Source organism: Cebidichthys violaceus, unplaced genomic scaffold, assembly GCF_023349555.1.
Source record: "Cebidichthys violaceus isolate CVI_PGR_0920_01 unplaced genomic scaffold, fCebVio1.0.p SCAF_2, whole genome shotgun sequence".
Classification (NCBI taxonomy): domain Eukaryota; kingdom Metazoa; phylum Chordata; class Actinopteri; order Perciformes; family Stichaeidae; genus Cebidichthys; species Cebidichthys violaceus.
Window position 1 is genome coordinate 9387993 of NW_027176372.1, and position 19759 is coordinate 9407751.

The 19759-nt window shown below is 40.7% G+C and overlaps 1 protein-coding gene across 1 annotated transcript in view; it reads right to left on the reverse strand.

Annotated features, from left to right (window-relative positions):
* pigg (phosphatidylinositol glycan anchor biosynthesis class G (EMM blood group)) overlaps positions 1-19759 on the reverse strand; it is a 60128-nt gene that overhangs the window by 29775 nt on the left and 10594 nt on the right. The window contains exons 5-8 of the mRNA XM_068714254.1: positions 17759-17897; positions 12405-12617; positions 6255-6472; positions 5556-5840 (exon numbers count right to left, since the gene is read on the reverse strand). Of these exons, the coding sequence (XP_068570355.1) occupies positions 5556-5840; positions 6255-6472; positions 12405-12617; positions 17759-17897 (855 nt within the window). The remainder of the gene's footprint in view (positions 1-5555; positions 5841-6254; positions 6473-12404; positions 12618-17758; positions 17898-19759) is intronic.

Below are 19759 nucleotides of genomic sequence, written 5' to 3' on the forward strand. Positions count from 1 at the left end.
TAGGCACCAGAGTTCTAACCACGTGAACATATTAATCAAATCAGAGAATTGATGTCAAAACTTTGCTGCAGGTGTACAATCACTGACTGGGCCAGCACCTAATTATATTAATGACATACTTCTTTGTACAAACCTTCAAGAACACTTAAGGTTTGTGCCTCATGCTTAGCTTTTGTGACTGTTCCAACCAGCTGCTCCAGGAAGTTACTGGTCCCAACCAAGAAATAGTCCAGCACATAACCACTCGGATACACTTTGGTTTTGTTATGGATTAAACAAACTAGACATAGTGTGCAAATTGGGGAACGTTATAGGTCCTGGTAGGTGGATTAGCTGTTTCCCACTTGTTTCCTGTCTTTGTGCTAAGCTAAACTAACCTTCGTCTGGCTGTAGTCTTACACTTAATGAACAGACATGAGTGGTATCGACCTCCTCATCTTGCTCTTCGCTAGAAAGTGAATAAATGTGGAACAGTGCGTTTAATTATTTAAAAAAAATACAGTTATACAATTGAAACAATGAAGGAGAGACAGGACATGCTCTTCTGTTGATTTAAAGAGCACAATAGGGAGACATATTTTCCGAGCAGCCTCTGGGCCAACATCTACAGTAGAACATCCATCAATCAAAACCGGAACTGAAGCCTAGTGTATAAATAAAGGATATTACTCCTCTGCCCTTTCACTAGCTTTCTCTGCATCACATCAAAGCACAGTGAAACGACAGGATGATGACCTTTTTGTCGAAAATTTTATATTTTGCCTTAAAATTATTGTAGGGCCCCTAGTAACATGTTTGCATGCATGCCAGTCAATATTATATTTCTATGATTTTAGGCAAAAAAGCCCTTTTTTACAGACTACTTTTTTAAATGAGGTACACTCACCTTTCGGTTTTTAAAATTCATTCAACTGGAATTCTAATCACATTTTTAAAGGGGCGGTGGGTTAGTGAGTGTGCTTAATCTTCCAGTTCCAGAGAAACTAATCAGGATGCATCTAATAAAAGGTTTGGATGCCGCCCATAACGCCGTCATTTGTCAAGTCAAAGCAGGCACCTCTTTGCACTTTGATCCACACTGATTCAAGTGATTGTATACCTTGGATCATTTCTAACCCTTTCCGTTTGTTGCACAATATCATCCTTCCTGAATAGTAACTCAAGCGGCGTTTCTAAAGTATTTAAGTAAATTGAAAGGTTGCTGAATAGTGTCCAAAGAGATGCAAAAATGGCTCAAGCAGATTTAATACCATCTGAGAATGTTTCAGAGGACTTCCAGCAGAATTTATCACCAATACTAATACAGTGTGACACTAAAACAGCTTTTTTTTGGTCTAATCTCAATATCAAAATGAGTTTGTCAGTCATGCCTTAGAGGACAAAGAGTCTACTAATTATATTTCCTCACACAGGTTATTACAGAGATAACGATCTTGGCCATAAAGATGGGCCACGATTGTAAATGTTTAATCACCGTTATTGGAACAAGATATATTGGCAATACATGGAACTGATCCATATACTGCTTTCAAAGTCATCAATAATATTTTAAAATGGATTCCAACATTACCTGCAAGTCATTGTAAGCAAGCTGTTGTAGTTAAAAACATGTCTGCAGTAGCATTCAGAACTAATAATAGTTTATTATCCATAAATATTTACGGTTATGAGCTCTTATAGCCTGTATCATTGCTGGAACGGTCTGCCAGTCAGAATCCAGCACTGTAGGCGTTTCTTTTTCAAATGCATTAAAGATATATATTATGTGTGAATTGCATTATTTTCTTTACATAAATCATAAACACCACTATTTTGTGTGCAATGCATTATTAACAAGTCACAAACATTCTGTTTCCAGGTTAAATGAGTATTCATTTTTTTCAAGTTGTGGACTTTTTTTTTTTTTTTTTTTTTTAGCTTTTTCTGACATTTTGCAGTTAGTCAATTAATCAAAACATATGATCACAGGATACAAATTAAAGACATGACTTGTAGGTTGCAGCCAAACAGTAAAATCATTTGTTCCCTTTTAATGTTGTGGTCATCGTCTCATTCACAGAGACTTAAGGGTGTAGTGGAACTCTTTCTAAAAAGTTGGAGTTAATAGGACATGTTTGACGTATTCACTGGTTGAGTTAGTTTCTGTCCGACTGTCTCACCTCTCTAGAAAACGTCTGCAGCTGCATGAGGAAGCACTCTTCTCTTTAGTAGCCACTCATTACCTGCCAGCTGAGCTATGTGCACTTTTTTTTTTTTTTTAACTCAAAGACAATATTCCACAGTCTTCTTCAAGTAAACCGGAGTCACAGAAAAATCCACAGTATATCTCCTCCTTGTGCTCCAGCGGAAAGATTTGGGAGTTTATTTCTTCACCCGACCCAAACTGCCCGAGTAGATTCCTCCTGACTTTTTTTTTGCCCTCTCAGCACTTTCGCAAAGTTCCCAGAAGGGAAATGAGATGTAACCTTTACAGATAAATCATAATGAGCAAAGAGGTGCGGCAGTAAAGTGGACTCATCTTTTAGGCCAATTCAAACAAACACTAAAGACTGAAAGCTTTCACCTTCTGAATAACTAGTCCCACTATATCTGATTGATTGCCCCTTTAGAAGGAGCGGTCCAAACGTCGCTGCCAATTACTTGAATTTGTACAAGTACATTTCAACGTAGCCGTTACAGGAGGGAAGGCAAAAATCACATAAACAATGTATGAAAGAAATTTGGACTACCAAAAACCATCAGAACCACTGCTGCACCAGTGTGTCATTAGAGATGATGTGGCCTCTTTTCTCTCGGTTAATCTTCTAATTAGTTTGACAACTTCTGTGTAAACTGTCTCATTGGCAGCTGACACATGCTGAAAACTGGCACTCATCAGAATGTGTTTGTAACCCACACAGTTAAAGAATAAATCTCATGAAAATATATCAATCAATATGTCTATATATATAGATCTATATATATATAAACATATATATCTATATATATATATATATATATATATATATATATTTAAACCATGAAGTCTCTTTTATTTAGAGAGTTCAGAAAGTCCCGCTGTATTCTAAAGAGTCTTGATGGTTTTTGATGAAGTGGTCATAATTGCATCATTACAAAAAGAAACAGCTGTAAACTTCAACATGACTTTTTATTATCAAGATCCAACAAAAGCCTCGAAGAGTTGCATCAGGAAGAAGTCATTGACATGCAATTCATGTACGCGGGGAGCCAGCAGGAGGTCGGCCGGCTCAGAGCTACACTCTACTCCACCACTTTATTAGGCACACCTCGCTCAAACTAATGCAGTCTAATGCAACAGCCCTGCAACAAACCTCCCCTCATGAAGGCTCCAATGATCATTTTGGAGGATGAAGTTTGAGGTGCTGTTGAACTGTTCAGAGGTGTTTCTGTTATTCAACCTACACTCACTGATATAAATGCTAAGGGGTGGACAAAATAGTAACACCTGCAGGACTGTTGTATTAGACTGCATTAGTTTTAGCTAGGCGTACCTGAACTTATAGTGAGCATACTGTAAGTGTCAGCAGGAGCATGAGGAAGCCTAAAAACTACTTTGGTTTGTGAACATCTTTCGCTGGAATGAAGTGGACTCGCTCTTGAGACATGGCAGCCAGTTCTCTTAAAATATCCATGGTCTGACATAACGCTTCATGTCTATTGCAGTTTTTTCTTACTTAATAATGCAGAAAATAGTCAAGCTTTTTAAGACTTTTCATCCCTTCCCATCATGCTTCACTGGTGTAACGTCGCTTCGACAACAAAAAGGCAAAAAAAAAAAAAAAAACTTTCTATGATGCAGCGTGGAGGGCATCAACTAGCTGAAGACACGCAATGATCCCAACAGATTCAATTCTGCTACACTGGAACATTTTTGATATGGACGGATTATGTTTATCAATGCGGCAGCGTGTTTCAGAACTGTGAGGTGGATTTGGAAAACAATGTGAGCCTGTGACTTCTGGGACACGGAGTGAACCTGCAGCAGAGCAGACTGTGGCAGCATCTGTGATAAATTCACGGTCCCTTTGTTGTGCTGTTGGCATTAACAGTTCAACTCAGGGGTTGTAGAAATGCTGAGTCAGAGTTCCTTCTCTATAACGCTCCAAGTCACTGCATTGAATGACAAAAACATTCTCATACTTTTTTTACGTGTCAACAAAAAACAATATATTTTTCAATATATCAAAGGTTTTTACTACTTATTACTTTAACATCTTCCTGTGCATACGGTCAAGCACTTGTTTATTTATATAAATGGCACCCGAAGTCTCAAATCCACAAAGAAAGAATCGCTGAAGCACTTCTTTACGGATGTAATTTTGGTGCAGTGATTTTTCAATTGTAACAGACCAAAGAAGATCTACTAAAACTTTTTCTCAGCCCTTTGTTTCACAATACCTTCAAGTGATTTAAGTCTGCATTAGTAAAGACTTTGCAAACTTAGCTATATCACAAAGTGGGGGTACAATAGACAAGAGCGTGCCAGCCCCCTGAGCCTCAGTGGATTTGGTAGATTTTCTATCAAATACATTTTGGTATTCTAAAAAGGTAATACTTCTCCACCCGCAGGACGTGAGAAATGAAATAATAAGAGGAAAAGGTGCAACGTGTAAGATCTGGCCAACGTTTTTGTTTAAAACAATCACAAAGATGAACCAACACTTACAACAGAATGTGAAGAGGTTACAGTGTTGACGTCAGGTCAGAGGTGTCTTTGTATTGTGTTGCAGAGATATCTACTGAAGTGAGCATGCTAACCAGCTAGCCCCGGCCCGTCCTGTCCTGTAATACCACTTGTACCTGGAGAGGCGATAGTGAGCAACGGCAGAGTCCAGTCTGTCCTCAGTCCAACACGAGAGGACGAAGAAGCAGAGCTGCCCCGAGGGCTCATCAATCACATGGAAGGATCGCGGTTCGTGTACGTTTTCAAAGTTTGCTTATTTGATTAAATCCAAAAGCGGCAGAAATGAGAACATTTTCATTGTGTCCTCCCCGCTACCAGGAGACCACTTTGCCTGGAGGAGAGCATGGAGCAAAGTTTCTGCCATTTCAGATTTAATACAATGAACCGCACACAGACCATACAGCCAGCGGTTAATGGCACAGTAAACACAAAGATGGCTAGTAGAAACTGAAGGCGGATGCCACTCATGAATATTATAAGATAGCAGAGTTATTTAGACTGCTTCTCAAAATATATATATCTATAGCTGATGATTGTAAATCAAGATTGTATGGACCCAGCAGGAGAGGTGTAATGCTGCCCACATCTGTTTGGAGCATGTGGCCATGTATTACACATCCCCGTTAAACAGCAGCAGGTTAGTGAATGCAGCCGTCTCTGGGTGAAAAACTAACTTTAGATGACTCACTTGTCCCTTTAATCTTCTGTGTTATAAAACAATCACAGAGCAGCTGGACCTTTTCAAAGGTTACTTTCCGTATTGAGGTTTTACATGCCGATAAAGCACACGTGTGCGTACACCTATCTGCTGCTATCTGCGTGGGTGGTATATTTAGGTGCACGGCCTCACCTTCCCGTGAATCTTTGGTCCCAGGGGGAGTCGCCGCATCACCATGGAGACCAGAATACAAAACATCGCCGAGGAGAAGGCGACGGCGGCGAACACCAGACCCCAGGAGAGGCTGCAGAAGTAACAGGAGCTCTCGGCAGAGGTGCACACCAAGACGTGCACCGAGGCGAGCAGCAGGCACAAGAGGTAGAAAGGCAGGGAGAGGAGGGCCGAGAGGACGGGGAGGTCCACGGCCGCCTCGCCACTGAGGGCTTCAGGCATCGCCAGCAGTAAGACCAGCAGGAGCTGAAGGGCCGGGAGGAGAAGGAGAACTTTGTTGTTCAACTGATACAACCACAGAAACACTGTTCAGTATACGTGAACAGTGTTTGAGCAGTTAAGAGCATCTGAAACATATAATGCATAGAGAGCGGGCCATCAGCACACGTGTTTAGAGTTTTGTAGTATTGAAAGTTACGGACGTTCCATCTTATTAAAGCTTTTTTTTCTTCTCAGTCTTTTTATGGCAAACACACTGTTGGAAACTTTCCTGCACAGAAAAAGAAAGCTTTCACATGTGGACAGGTTTCTTTACCAGAGATTCATTTTGTGTCTTCACACCTGTGAACCTTTCATTCACTAACAAAACACTGACCGACCGGCTACGCCCATCTATCAGTCTCTACAGTCCTCAGGTTGAATGAATCCCCCTGCACTCACCTGGAACACAAACACCGTGCCTGCGACCATGGAGTACATGTCGTACTTGCCCAGCTGCTTGCTTAGGGCCGAGCTCATGGCGGCCAGGGCCTCCAGGTATTGCTTCAGGACCTTTTTGCCCATGTTGTTGAGGACCTCGGAGGTGTTGCCCTCCAGGAAGAGCTTCATCCAGCTCCCATGAGCCTTCTCTGCCACGCGGAACTGCTCAAAGCCTGCTTCTGGAACGGGATGAAGATGTGTGGGGGAGGGTATCAACAGCTGGCATGTTTACAAAGTGTGGCTTTGGTGTGAGCATGAATCAGGGATTACTTTGACATTGATGTTCGCTGTCAGGTACTAAAATACTTGGCATTACTTTGATATGCAGCAGAAAACTTCTTGTTGGAACTTCAGCAGCTATTGCATTAATATAGGTTTGTCAAAATGAGGACATTTGCAGCATCTCATTAATAACCTCTGTGGGTTTCCTGATGCGGCGTCATATTCAATTTGTTTATTTATCACCAAATACCATCTGATGCATCAGGACAATTCAACTTATCTCCCCCAAAAAAAACAATCTCTGATTTTCTATTATGTAACATCACCCTCTTTTTGCAGACTGCCTCCCAACTGAATGCAATAGTTTCAGTATTATTAGGGGAGCACTGTTGTCAGTGGGTGGCATTATTCACATCAACAATCTGCCAACATATTGTAACACATTAGCAACGTTACAACCACTGCTGGATGCTCAGCTACAACTGGATGGAGATGGAACCACTGGCAGAAATGCTGATATTTTACTATCAGTTTATTAAAAAACAAATTTAATCATGAAAACAGTGAAGAAAAGTGAAGGCAGTCTGGAGCGCTTTGTCTCACTTCAGAAAATGCCTCTTCAGACGGCTGCCTATCCTGCCGTTTCTCATCATAAACACAATACAAACATTTTTCTCACCATTTCTTTCCTCATGAATGAGAGTTCAGTAATCCTATTCATGACTTCATCAATCATTCTGATGCACGTTGGATGTTTTTTTAATGGGAAATCTATTAAATTACAGCCTGTGCTTGTTCTGTTTCCTGTGTCGATAACATTCCTAAAATTGAAAAGATAATAAGATGCCTGTGGTTAAAAAAAAACATTTAGTCCTAAAAAAGACAATTTATAATTTGTCAGGACTCTAACGATGACGAGCAATGACTCACTCACACGTTTGCTCAAAGCAGACGAAGCGACGCCTGCTTTCATTTCACTTCAGTGCTTTAGGAACATGTTCAAGGACAAAGCAATGCGGAGGTTTGATGTGTGGTATACATCAGACACACACACACACACACACACACACACACACACACACACACACACACACACCTAAAAACAATATTTTGCAGTATAACACCTATCTCAGCGGCATAGGCATAGGGGTGATAAATAGTGACTGTGGCTTTGCCAGACAGAGGGGCTGGTAGAAATATTAGAACCTTAAGCCACAGGCATGAATCACACGGTATCCATGGCCCTGGCCATGTTTCATCTGTCTAAAAGTACACGGATTGGTTAATGGCCCTCCAAGATGCCTGAGGTTAGGAGCACAGGAAAAACACAATATGAAGATTGAAACAAAGCGGACAGTGATGGATTTACAAACGGGTTTTAGAAGGACAGTTAAAATGTGCTTGTACCTTTGCTATGTGAGGTTTTCTTTAATTGGGCTTTTGGTAATAGAGAAATACTTGGGAAATATTAAATATGATATCGTCTGAGGACCAAAATCAATCAAAAATATGTAGGTGGGACTCGCTTTAATAATAACAACCGGGGGAATTTACATCATTAAAACAAACATTTTACCAAGACTCGTATTTTATTTAAAAACTAAAAACCAATCTTTAGTACATTTGCAACCAAAGTGCTTGGGGAATTTGGCTCCTCCAAATGTAATCAGTTATAACTATGCTGCTTTAATCCAATGAATCACAGTCGGGCTGTGTTAGGGTTCAGGAACAGAGTGGAAAGAAATCAAACAAATGGGGCAGTATTGGAACAGTTAAAGTAACAACTAAGGTTACTAAAAAATAAAACAATACAATAATGGCCTGGGTAAAAGAAAATAGGAAATCAAACAAATTAGAAAATAAATAGGTCTAAATAATACCATAAAAGGAGAGAGACCCACTAACAGACTATCCAATAAGAACATCCTTTAGGGTGGGTAAAATATATATTGGGTGAGATTTCTCAGCTTGTGGAAGAGGAATCTAGGAGTCAAGAGAAAATCCAAAGAGTTACCATTTGGGAGAGTGAGTTCACTTTAATTACTTCTACTTTGGATAGAGTTATTGCAATCTTGATTTCAGTGTGATTACTGGAGCGGATTAAAACCATCAAATAAACAGAATGAAAAAAGAAACAAGGCAGACAGACTCGGCAAAGAGATGTGGAGGCAGATCAAGATGTTTCGAAACTCATACGGAGATGAACTTTGAAAATGTCACTTTCGTCTTTTGCGAGTTATTGTCACTTTAAGACAAAGAAAAGTGATTGCAAAAGATTGCACAATAATGACAGAATGTTAATATGTCCAATTGCGTCACACTCGAGCTGAGAGTTTCTGGGCATTGTAAATCTTTTCTAAATGGGTTTTTTTGGTACTTTTTGTCTCCCTGATGAAACAAATTTGAAAGCTGAAATCAGCCACACTTCTTTCCAGGCGGGAGGCAACTTCTTTCACACCAAGTGAGATTTGACCCCAACAGGTGTCCGACAGCCGGGCTACTTAAAATATCATCCCAGGCGAATTTCCCAGCAGTGACAACTATTACATTTTACTGCATAACAGCTTCATGATTACCCAAGTGGACTGATTAAAAAAAAAAAATAAATAAATAAAAAAAAAAAACACATCCAAATGTAGGTCTGCTGAAATAATTTCCATTTCATCCCATCACTATGGAAACCAGGGACCAAAATAGAGTGGAAATGTGCTGCCAGCGCGGTAACGTTTTTAATGTGAAAAGAAGTAGTTAGTTTTAAATCAAGTTTTGAATAAGCAATATTTGCTGCTTACCACACGATTTGTGGCCGATCAACACACTTTGTTAAGGACAGCATGCAGTACATTTGTCTCACAGTTCAACATAGGATAAGACAACATGTTATACCGAAAATTGGGACATTATACAAATATCTGTAGGCCCAAAGACAATACAAAGATATGCTTAAAAAATTATTTTGAGAGAGCAGGTTGTTTTTTAAAATATGTGATACTGAAATACTTGTGTTTATAAAGGCAAAATAAAACTTGTAAAATGTAGCTACAACCTAATAAGATTCTGAAGCCAAGCTAGCAGCTCTATGAAGCTGTACTGAGGCAGTGGGGCTTCGACCTAAATGCTAATGTCAGCATGCTAACAGGCCAACAAGAGACATACTAACCTATAAGTAAAATGTTTACCATGGTCACCAATTTAATTTTGTGTGTCAGCATGCTAACATTTCCTTATTAGCACTAAACGAAAAGTTGTGCGTTATTTTTGCAGGTGTTTATTAATAAACCAAGGCAGTGCTGCCATTTCAATTTTGGCCTGATGACGGCGCTAGATTAAAAGTCAGAGGCTCACCAGCTTGATGTGAATTTTTGGGCCAAATTTCACTGCAAACCATCCGATGGTTGTTGAGACATTTGTCACCCTCAGTCAGAGGATCAACAAACATAGTTAGGGATTCATCATCTGGGGACCATGACTATCAAAAATATCAAAATTCAATGATGATCCATCTTGAAGTTGTTGAGATGCAGACTCATGCCGCTCGGATGGCTGAAAAAATGAGCATACATTCCTGCTGGAATAACTATTCATCTCCCAACCCACTCATTCATTTACAGGAATATTGACTTGATTTGAAGCTTATCTTACTAGTTATTTAGTTACCAATACACACTAATCTCACAGATCCAGGGTGTTGATTTTAAATCAGTCCTCTAACACTTGTTATTAACATTAGCGGTGTAATTCCTTTTTTCTATGTTCATAAAAGAGTTCTAGCTGTTTTTGTGCCTCTTTCTGATTTGAAAAAATTCTCATTAGGCAGGGAGGCTGCAGGCCAGTAAGCAACCTTGGCACCACATGTAATCTATTTGATCGGCACGTCAAAAGCATTTCACGTTAACTATTGGAGTAATTCAGTAAACTGCTTTTTAGAAGATTATGAATTTTCAAATGAAATGTCCGATTGTTTGCCAAACAAGCCAGTTATCAAAGAGTCTTTCTCTCTGCCTCCTCTCCCTCCGTCTCATTTAAAATGATGAGATAAATTACTTCCGACCGATCAAACGCTAGCGATGGTAACTGCTACCGTTTGATCGTTGGTGTATGAAATGTTTGTGAAAACAAGGGACAGCAACAGAGAGACGGACAGAGGGAGGGAGACGTGGGGGAGAGGCTGCGAGATGGATAACTCTGACAAACAGTGTGACCCTGAGATGAAAGTAGGGAGCAGAACTCCGTGAGGATATGTGCATGCATTTGCACAAAGAGCAGGCGCCATTAATGTTCAAGAACAGACCACAGCATGTTTGTGAGTCTCCCGTGTGGATTTTTTTCCCCCGCAGCTGTAAGGTCATTTATATACAGACTTATAGAAACCAGTAGACAGAGGGTTTGACATGCCAGGAACAGGTCTGTCTGTTTGTCACTCGGATGCTTGGTCTCTGGTGGAGCCGGGTTCACTCTTTCTTCTTCAAAGCCCTGCTCTTGTGTAATATGGTCAGTGTCTATTGCAGCTTTTAGTAACCTACTTCCTGTAAATGCATACTTGATTCATCTGAGACAACGAAGAAAAATCTCAAAAATACCGTAAGATGAAACATTTGGAGGATTTCAATCTGTTAACTGCCAGTAGACACCAGTGGAGATTTCCAAAATGTGTCTTCCTTTCATAAAGGACTCCGGTGTTGATAAGCTTCCGTTTGAACGTGTGAGACGATTCCACCCTCGTCTTAATCACAGTGCTTCAGGTTAAACACTGCTTTGATGTAGCCGACAACATGGAGGGAATAATGAGGAGATGGACTTCTACTTACAGCGAACCGTTTCTGAGTCAACTTAAGTCTGCGCCATCTGTGTGTCTTCAGTGAGAAGACGACAGGCACAAAACTGGGGAGTGGAATGCAAATAAAACAACCGTCCAAATAAGACAGTGATCCGCTTCATCCGAGCTCACATATGTTATCTCAACAACTTCTGTGGAGTGTTCGGATTTTACTAGCTGTAAAAGAGGCCTGTCAGAACATGTGTACGCCTACATTTTATTTCTTTAAAGCAGCACTAATCCTTTTGTGGGCCACGTAACGCCATCATCTCGCAGACTTGTTATAGCTAATGTGTTAGCAAACAGCTTCATATAAAGTACCGTGTGCACATCCAGCACACATGCTGAGCAACATACTGTAATATTCTGTCTACTTTTTGCTCTGTTTTTGGTCCCCACCAACTCCTGAGGGAAACAGGAGTCTGTGGGTTTGTCACTATGAGCTCAGAAGAGGAAGGGGATGACTGGAGGTGTCAATGGGCAGTTTGAAACTGTTGATCAATTGTTATAATGTAAATACATGATGTTCCCTTACCCTGCGCTGAGGGGCTTGATAAGCAAAAGAGACACTGGACTCTTGGCTCATCCTCTGCAGAGTGAACAGCACTCTGTATGACGATGAAGCCTTCTCTGCACAGGGAATACATACTACAAATACTCAATGTTCCTTATTTCAGTATTATAGGATTCACTCTGTACTATTAAATAGTTTTTTCCACCACACCCTCTGTCACACATAAGCCAGATTATTAGGAGTCATGGTGTGAGGGAAAGAGAACATTACGATCGATACCTTTTACTTAATAGTTTGGGAGAAGAGGGATGGGAACTGACCTGATGTGGTTCTACCAGTTTCAATAGAGTAAGGAAAAATATAACTGCATTTTGGAAAGAGTTTTCTTGCTAACGGCAAAAGTCACATTGTTGTATAATTGGGGGAAAATATAGCCACTGAATACTATCCGCAACGTTTGAACTACACAGCATAATGATGAGGCTCCCTGTCAGAAAAGGTCCTGGCTTTCCGAGCTTTAACGAGTCCAGAGGTGGGACTCGGCGAATGCGTAACCCACCTTTCTCGTAGTCGGGCGTGCTGTCTTTGAGCAGGCAGCTGAGCTGGTGGCCATTGAGATGCAGGTAGCGCAGCTGGTCTCGGAGTGAGGTCTCCTCCAAGACACCCGGGATGACGCGGCCCACGCTGTTCTGAGATATGGGCAGGCCGAGTCCCAGGGCCAGCGTTGGAGTCAGGTCAACCTGCTCCACCACGCCGGGCTTCTCCATTCCCACTGACACCACGGGGGGAGAAAAAAAAGCACACACACAAGGAAACCAGTGAGGATCTGCTGGGCCTACAATACATGATGTGAAATAATGACATGTGAGTTTCTTAACCTATTTATATTTTGGTGGTGTCTTTCTCTTGCTGTGTTTTCTAACCTTCTGTTGTAGACCGGCCTGTATAAAATTCAAGGAATTTGTAACAACTAGGTTCTCCCTCTATTCATTCCAAAGGGTCGATTCATGGTAAAATGCACCCTCTGCCTGCCAGTGGATTTTCCCCTTAAAAATCGGACACGGAAAATAGAAACAGCCTTCAATAACTTCAATAAACAGTGAAGCAAAAAGGATTTTCTTAAAGTCACATTTTATCATTTCAGACTAAAGCTATCCTCGGACAGAAACTTTTTACATGAGGGACGGGAGGAAATGGCTAAATTTTCATAACGTCTGCTGTGGAAGATTCCTCCGTTCACACAATAAGAGCTTGTCTGAAAGAATTTCAACACTCAAGAGATAAATTTGAAAAAAAGAAGGTCCTCCTCCTGAAGTCATAAATCTTGCACAAACAAAATCCCATGCCATTGTGTTATTTGGAAGCGATTATGAATATAATATTTTACTGTGTGAATGTGTGTGTGAGGTGGAACAACGAAGCCTTTCTCCACAGCTGACTCTCATGTCATCTATTAAAGTGAAACCCATTAGTGACATCTTTGCCGATTAAAATCATTGCAACATTCAATTTGAATTCTGACACAGAAAACGTGAACCTGAACAGGAAAGCACAACAATCAATCCCCATAATGTGTTAATGCCTGTGGGTATAACCATGCTGAGGGGCTGTCGCAACACGCAAAGCAACCCAAACAAAGACAAAACAGTGACTGGAAGAACAAAATCATTATTGCTTTTCAAAGCTCGTCACCTCTCGGAAGCGAACAGACATTTTCCTGTTGATACTTGGCTTCCTGTTGAAAGCTTTCAAGAATACAAAGAGAGAGTGGGAGTCATTCCCCAAACTGTCTGCGTCTGAGTGAAGTTTTCAGGTTGCAATGATGAACTATACTGGTGTAAATATATCCAACAGTGAACAATGCAGCTCACATGCGTGGGACCAAAGAACGGGACGAACCACAGAGCTGTGAGCTAATTTGGTAATTGGACACAATGCAATAAGCCGGCGAATTATCCGTTTTATTTTAACAGGAGACGGATTTGTAACAAGACAAGGACTCTGCTGTATAGAGCCCATAGCTGTTCAGGACAATGCTGTAAATCTGCAGAGTATACGAGGCTTGTTTTAAATCTGCTACTCAGCAAAGAATGACAACACATGTTGAAGTTATGCTTTTAGCCGCAGTAATTACACTGATGAGCAAAGTTCATGGAGCATTCTTTTTAAAGTGAAATATTTTCAAACCCCCCCCCTTTGGAGATGTTTTATCAAACACTAATCCCATATTAACCATTTGCAAAATCATGCATTCATATTTTGGGATTTGTTCGCCAAGAAGAAGAGATCACCAGATCTCTGACCACACGCTGTAACTGTTACATCCAACCGAATGCCTTTAGAAGGAGCCCCACTCTGCTGTGCTGCTCGGCTTCCACAGAACAGAACGACTCGCATTCTGTTAGAACAGAACGACTCGCATTCTGTTAGAACAGATGTGTCCTAACTCAGCGAAAGGTTACACACAGAATGCTGATTCAGAGATGAGAAAACTGCAGCTGACGAAGAAGCCATATGCACGGAAGTATGTAGCTCGCTAATATTGTCTCTAACATACCACCATAGTCATTCCTGAATTATTAATGTCACTGTACACAGCCACACATTCGCTCCTCTTAGAGATTACTTTGTACCAAAGCTGGCACCATAACTAGGTGTTCTCAACAGATAACAGAGTTAATCTGTCATCTTATTATGATTATAGAAATGTTTTTTCTTTTTTTCCACATTATTTCTTTTTCTGTGTGCATTAAGTCTTTTAATGATAGTGTTTTTGCATACTCGCATGTTTTATGAATGAGTGATCTTGTTATGTATGTGTGTGTGTGTGTGTGTGTGTGTGTGCGCGCGTGTACAAGAGTGTGTGTTTGTGTTATGACTATGTCTCTGATTTTTACTATGTCTAAAATGATTGCTAAATATATATAAATTGCGTATATTACATAGCTGTAATCATTTTCTGCGCCAAGAGATTATGTATTTGGTCGTGTGTGCGTGCGTTAGTGTGCGTATCTCTGAGTCGGTCCGTCTTTCCACGGCTAATCTCACATAATGCTGGACCCATCAGCCAAATTGTTGTGCTCATTTATGACTGTATGCTCAAGAACCTCTCGTGGTTGAAGTGATTCACACTTTTCACTTTCTATTGGCTGTTTAATAGCGACTGCTGACTCCTCACTACTCTTAACCGGCTGTTAGGGGCCACAAGTGATCAACAACTGCTTCAGTTTGGTCTGTTGTTTCTGCTACGTATTAAGAGTTGGTCCTCTCTTGACATGCACACCTAGGTAAGACTATTGTTTGTATAAATGCATGACCATTGCTTAGCAAAGGACAAACTGAACCGAGCGCCGACTGCAACGGAGCGCGCCTTCTCATGCCGGTAGCAGGATAGCTAGTTAGCCAGTAGCAGCGTTAGGAGTCCTGCGGTGTGTTTTGTTAAGGGAGCAAACAGTTAACGGGGCCAATACAGCTAACAGAGCTAAAAGCTAACGGAACTAAACACGCAAAAGGACTAAGTTAAACAGTCAACACGAAGCGTTACACAGTGAACTGCAGTTTAGCTGTATGGAGCCGGTGCAGAGAGATGCATAGATTAAAATGAGGGGGGCAGTTATGGTTTTGTATTAAGTTTAATCAACAATTACAGTAGCGGTCGTTGCAGACACTTCTGGAAGAGATGTGCACTCTACTGAATGCACCTTTCTACTTTCTTCCTGGAACATGCTGCCTGCCACTTTTCAAGCCCCTGGAGGGTTTTTAGGCAATTCTACTTCACATTCCCTTGAAAAGTATGTATTGTATCTTTTTTTAGTTAAAAAAATAAAGAAACAAAGAAACAAGCAAACACAGTTAGCTCAATGTTTGTTATGATGGGGTTTAAATTGATGCTGCTACATTTATGAGATGTGTGTACGGGGTACTATACCTCAGGTCATTAACATTTCTCTCACGTCAGTTGGCTGAAATATTGTCCATCAACGTATCAAAACATTCTTGCATCTGTTACTGATGTGGTTGCACCATTGTTGCTGTTGGTTTTGAGACGGGGACGTTATGAGCTTATCCATTCTATGTTATTGGCTCCTCTTGGTTTTGACAGCAGTGTAGTGCATCACGGCGTCTTGAAGAAAGCAAGAACAGGCAAGGATGCACGGCCGCTGAGGTAAACAATGACTGTGTGGCTTCTTATTTACCCACACTGTCTGATTAAAGTGGCCTCGCCTCACGGGATCCTCCCAGCTCCGTCGACTAAATGCTCTGTCGATCTGCTGCTTTCTCAACGATGCATTCAGATTAAACAGTGAAGCTCAGGTACTGAGCCAGTGATGAACTCTGATCCTCAGCAGCATGTTCTACTGAAAAAACAACAGACAGTTGCGTTTGACTCGCCATTCTCACTGTGTTAAAAATAACCGGTGATCCTGATGAGGCCACTGATTAAACCAACTGATGCATTAAACAGGAAGTATTTCCATGTCAACATATGTACATCTAAGGAGGTATTCATATAAAGTCTGTTCCATGGAGCTTTAAGGCCACAAAAGGACTCAAAGGGCAATAGACTTAAATTATCCTTTCTAATTATTTTATTAGGGGTGTGTGTGTGTGTGTGTGTGTGTGTGTGTGTGTGTGTGTGTGAGAGAGAGAAAGTGTGTGTGTTTGTTTTATGACTATGTCTCTGATTTTTATGTCTTAAATCATTAATAAATCCATATAAATTGTGTACATTACACAAGCTGTTATTATTATCTGAGCAAGGAGATTATGTTTTTGGTCTTGTGTGTGTGTGCGCTATTGTGCGTATCTCTGAGTCTGTCTGTGTGTCCACAGCTATTCTCACATAATGCTGGACCAATCAGCCAAACGTTTGTGTTCATTTATTCTGCTTCAGAATGTCTCCTCTATAGGAAGCTCAAAGAGTGAAGACCACTACGACAACAAAAGTGGACTTCAAGGTCTATAAAAAACGTATTTACTCAACCAGCTTCTTATGTAATCCTACATGAACTCACCTTTTCCTGTTAAAGAAGGAACAGTTTTAGTTTCTTTCACATTAGAGATTTCTGTTTTGTTTTGTTCTTTTCAACTCCAAAGAGGTGCGATGATATAAACTTAACTTATCCAAAAGAAGATATAAACTTAACCTATCCAAAAGAAACTGCGTCAGCCTCTCTTCATTTATATGTCAATGAAACACATAAAGCCACCTCATCAATGACTAAGGGCATTCAGTCTAGATACATTTCACAGAAGAGAACACAGATTTTGGCATTTACATCCCACCCCTTCTGTGATTGGTGGAGTTTGAGGAATCGAAAGCATAACGTTCGACTGGTAGGCAAGTGATTCAAGCTGTCGGCTCAGCAGGAGGCATGGAGTGCGAGCAAAACCTCCAATTCTGTAGCAACAACTCAAGTGAACTGTAAATGATTAATTAACATGAATGGTCTATAAATAAATACAAAAAACAAAAAAAAAGATCCATGTGAGAGAGAGGATCAAAAATAACCTTGGCTGAGAGAGAAGCAATTATCACGATCACACTTTCACACTCAGCCGCAGTCATCACTCCGCAACTAAAGTTCTGCTCAGGAGTCTTCTGTTTGAACTCACGCTGAAATGAATGGGATGTTTTTGGTGAGCATGAAAGAAAACGATTCCCCTAGAAATCCTGTTTACACGTTCAGTTTAATTCAGAATTTGGATCGAAACACATTTTCCTCCAGCAGAGACGCCGCCTGAACGCGACGGTCCAAACTCAAGTCAAGCCTACACACTTGCTCGTGGGTCCACATGTTGACAGGGTGTGGTTAAAATGGGGGATCACTGGCCCCCGCCAAACAGAGTCCATTCGATTTAATGAGAAATCCCAAGCCTTTGGCTTCTCAAAGCAACATTTAGACGGCTCACCTTTTCGTTTGAAGGCCGGACTTATGAGCACCAGAGGCGTATTGACCTCTGGCTCAGAGGAGCCGCCGTGGCTGCCGGTCTCTGACATGCCGTGGTCCCCACACAGCACCAGCAGGTAGGGCAAGGATCCCTCCTCCTCCTGAGAGAAGCAAACACACAAGGTTAATGGACTCCCACTGCATGTGATCTGAGAGAACAGCCTAATGAAAACAGAGCAACAGCATTAAATGACAGCTGCTGGGGTAGTAGATTTCTTCACCAGATCGTTCTGATGTTAATTATGTTGAAGACATTAAATTATTACTTAAGAAGCGGAAGTCATGACAAACACTTCCAGCAAACAAGCACGGGATGACCGACTTTGATCAAGCGTGGTTCCTCCCTCAGCGATTCCCTTTCAACTAGACTCACGAGAACCTTCCACTGACGATGACTTCGCCGAGGACGCCTTATGAGTCACGGCAGTGGGGGCCGCTTTTAAAAAGCACGACAGCAGATGTTAACAAAACAAAAGCCAAATCTTACCACACATTACAAACACTCTCAAAAGACTCATCTGCTCTCGTGTTGTACCACACACAGAGACGAAAAGAAAAAAAAAAAGAAAGACCAGCGACTTCATTTATTATTAAAGATTGGAAATTGCCTCCTTTCAACACTGCATTAATAGACAGCCTGAAAGACAGAAAACGCAATGATTGCTGAAAAGGCCGAGATCAATTCTGCTTTTTTGTGTGTGTTTGGAAGCCAACTTAGATAAAACGTTTGTTTCATTGAGGAGGACTTCATCCAAACAGAAAAGGCCAAAGTCAGCACAAGTGTTTATTTAGCCGCGGCTGTGGTGGTGAATCGATCCTTCTTTTCTTTTTTTGGACACTGTTGGAACGTGATGAACACACTGAGCCAACACTGCAGGTTGGAGGCGAAACTGTGCCATTGTGCTCTCAGCTGACCCGCTGTGTTCGTTACACGCTCAGCTACGAAGGAGCAAAAGACTTCACCCCCTCGGGTGCTTGTTAGAAATGGCTTCGGACACAAAGGATGGCAAAAAAAAAAGAAGAGAGAACACCTCAAGAGTGGTACTAAACACCAGCAAGTCTCCTCTCTGTTTAGGATAGGTCTGAGCTCACTTCTCCAGGATGAAAGCACCAGGAGCTTTTTTTTTCACAGTTCATATGGAACCTTTTTATTTTTTAAACCAATACACAAGGTACCATTCTGAATCAAATAATAGCTTGTGTTCTGTGCGAGCAAGCCAGAAAAGAACAAGTTAAATGGCTTTTCATTTTTACTCTGAAATCATGAAACTCCATCTGGTAAATCAGTGATTACCAACCGCACAGGGTACTTTACCCCACGGGGTACTTGTTGCCACGGGGTACGGGGAAAGTTCAACTAAAAATTACAGCTTGAGATTGGAGTAAAAAAATGACGGCCATATAGTTGTTAGGGAGGAATATACAGTCAAATAGTATTACAAATTGGTGTTAAGATTAGAATAACCAGTTAACTGATACACTGTCAGCTGCAACACACTTGTTGCAAATGAGAATTAGCAAGCGAGCAGAGAAGTTAAATTAGTTAACTAAAAGTAATTAAAAGTAATAATATGTAATATTTGAATGATTTATTGTCATTATGCAACACAGGGTTACATAGTAAACTATAAGCATTAAGTTGTTGACTTAAGAGTAAGTTAGCTAAAGACAATTAAAAGTAATAGAACGGTTAAAAAACATGTAGTTAAAGTAACCAAGTACTAAAAGTATTAAGTAACTGAATTAGTTGGCTAAAGTAATGACTAAATAGTTGAAAATATTTAGCTCAAGTAATGGGAAGAGGTTCAACAGTAAACGGAGTGAATAATCTGAATGGTAGTATTAATGCAAACTTGACTAAAGCACCCTAAATAATGAGAACTCATTTTTATGAAAACATTCATTGAAACAATAAAGCCTTTTATTTATAACTTCTCTGCTCGAGTTTGATATAACCTAGTAT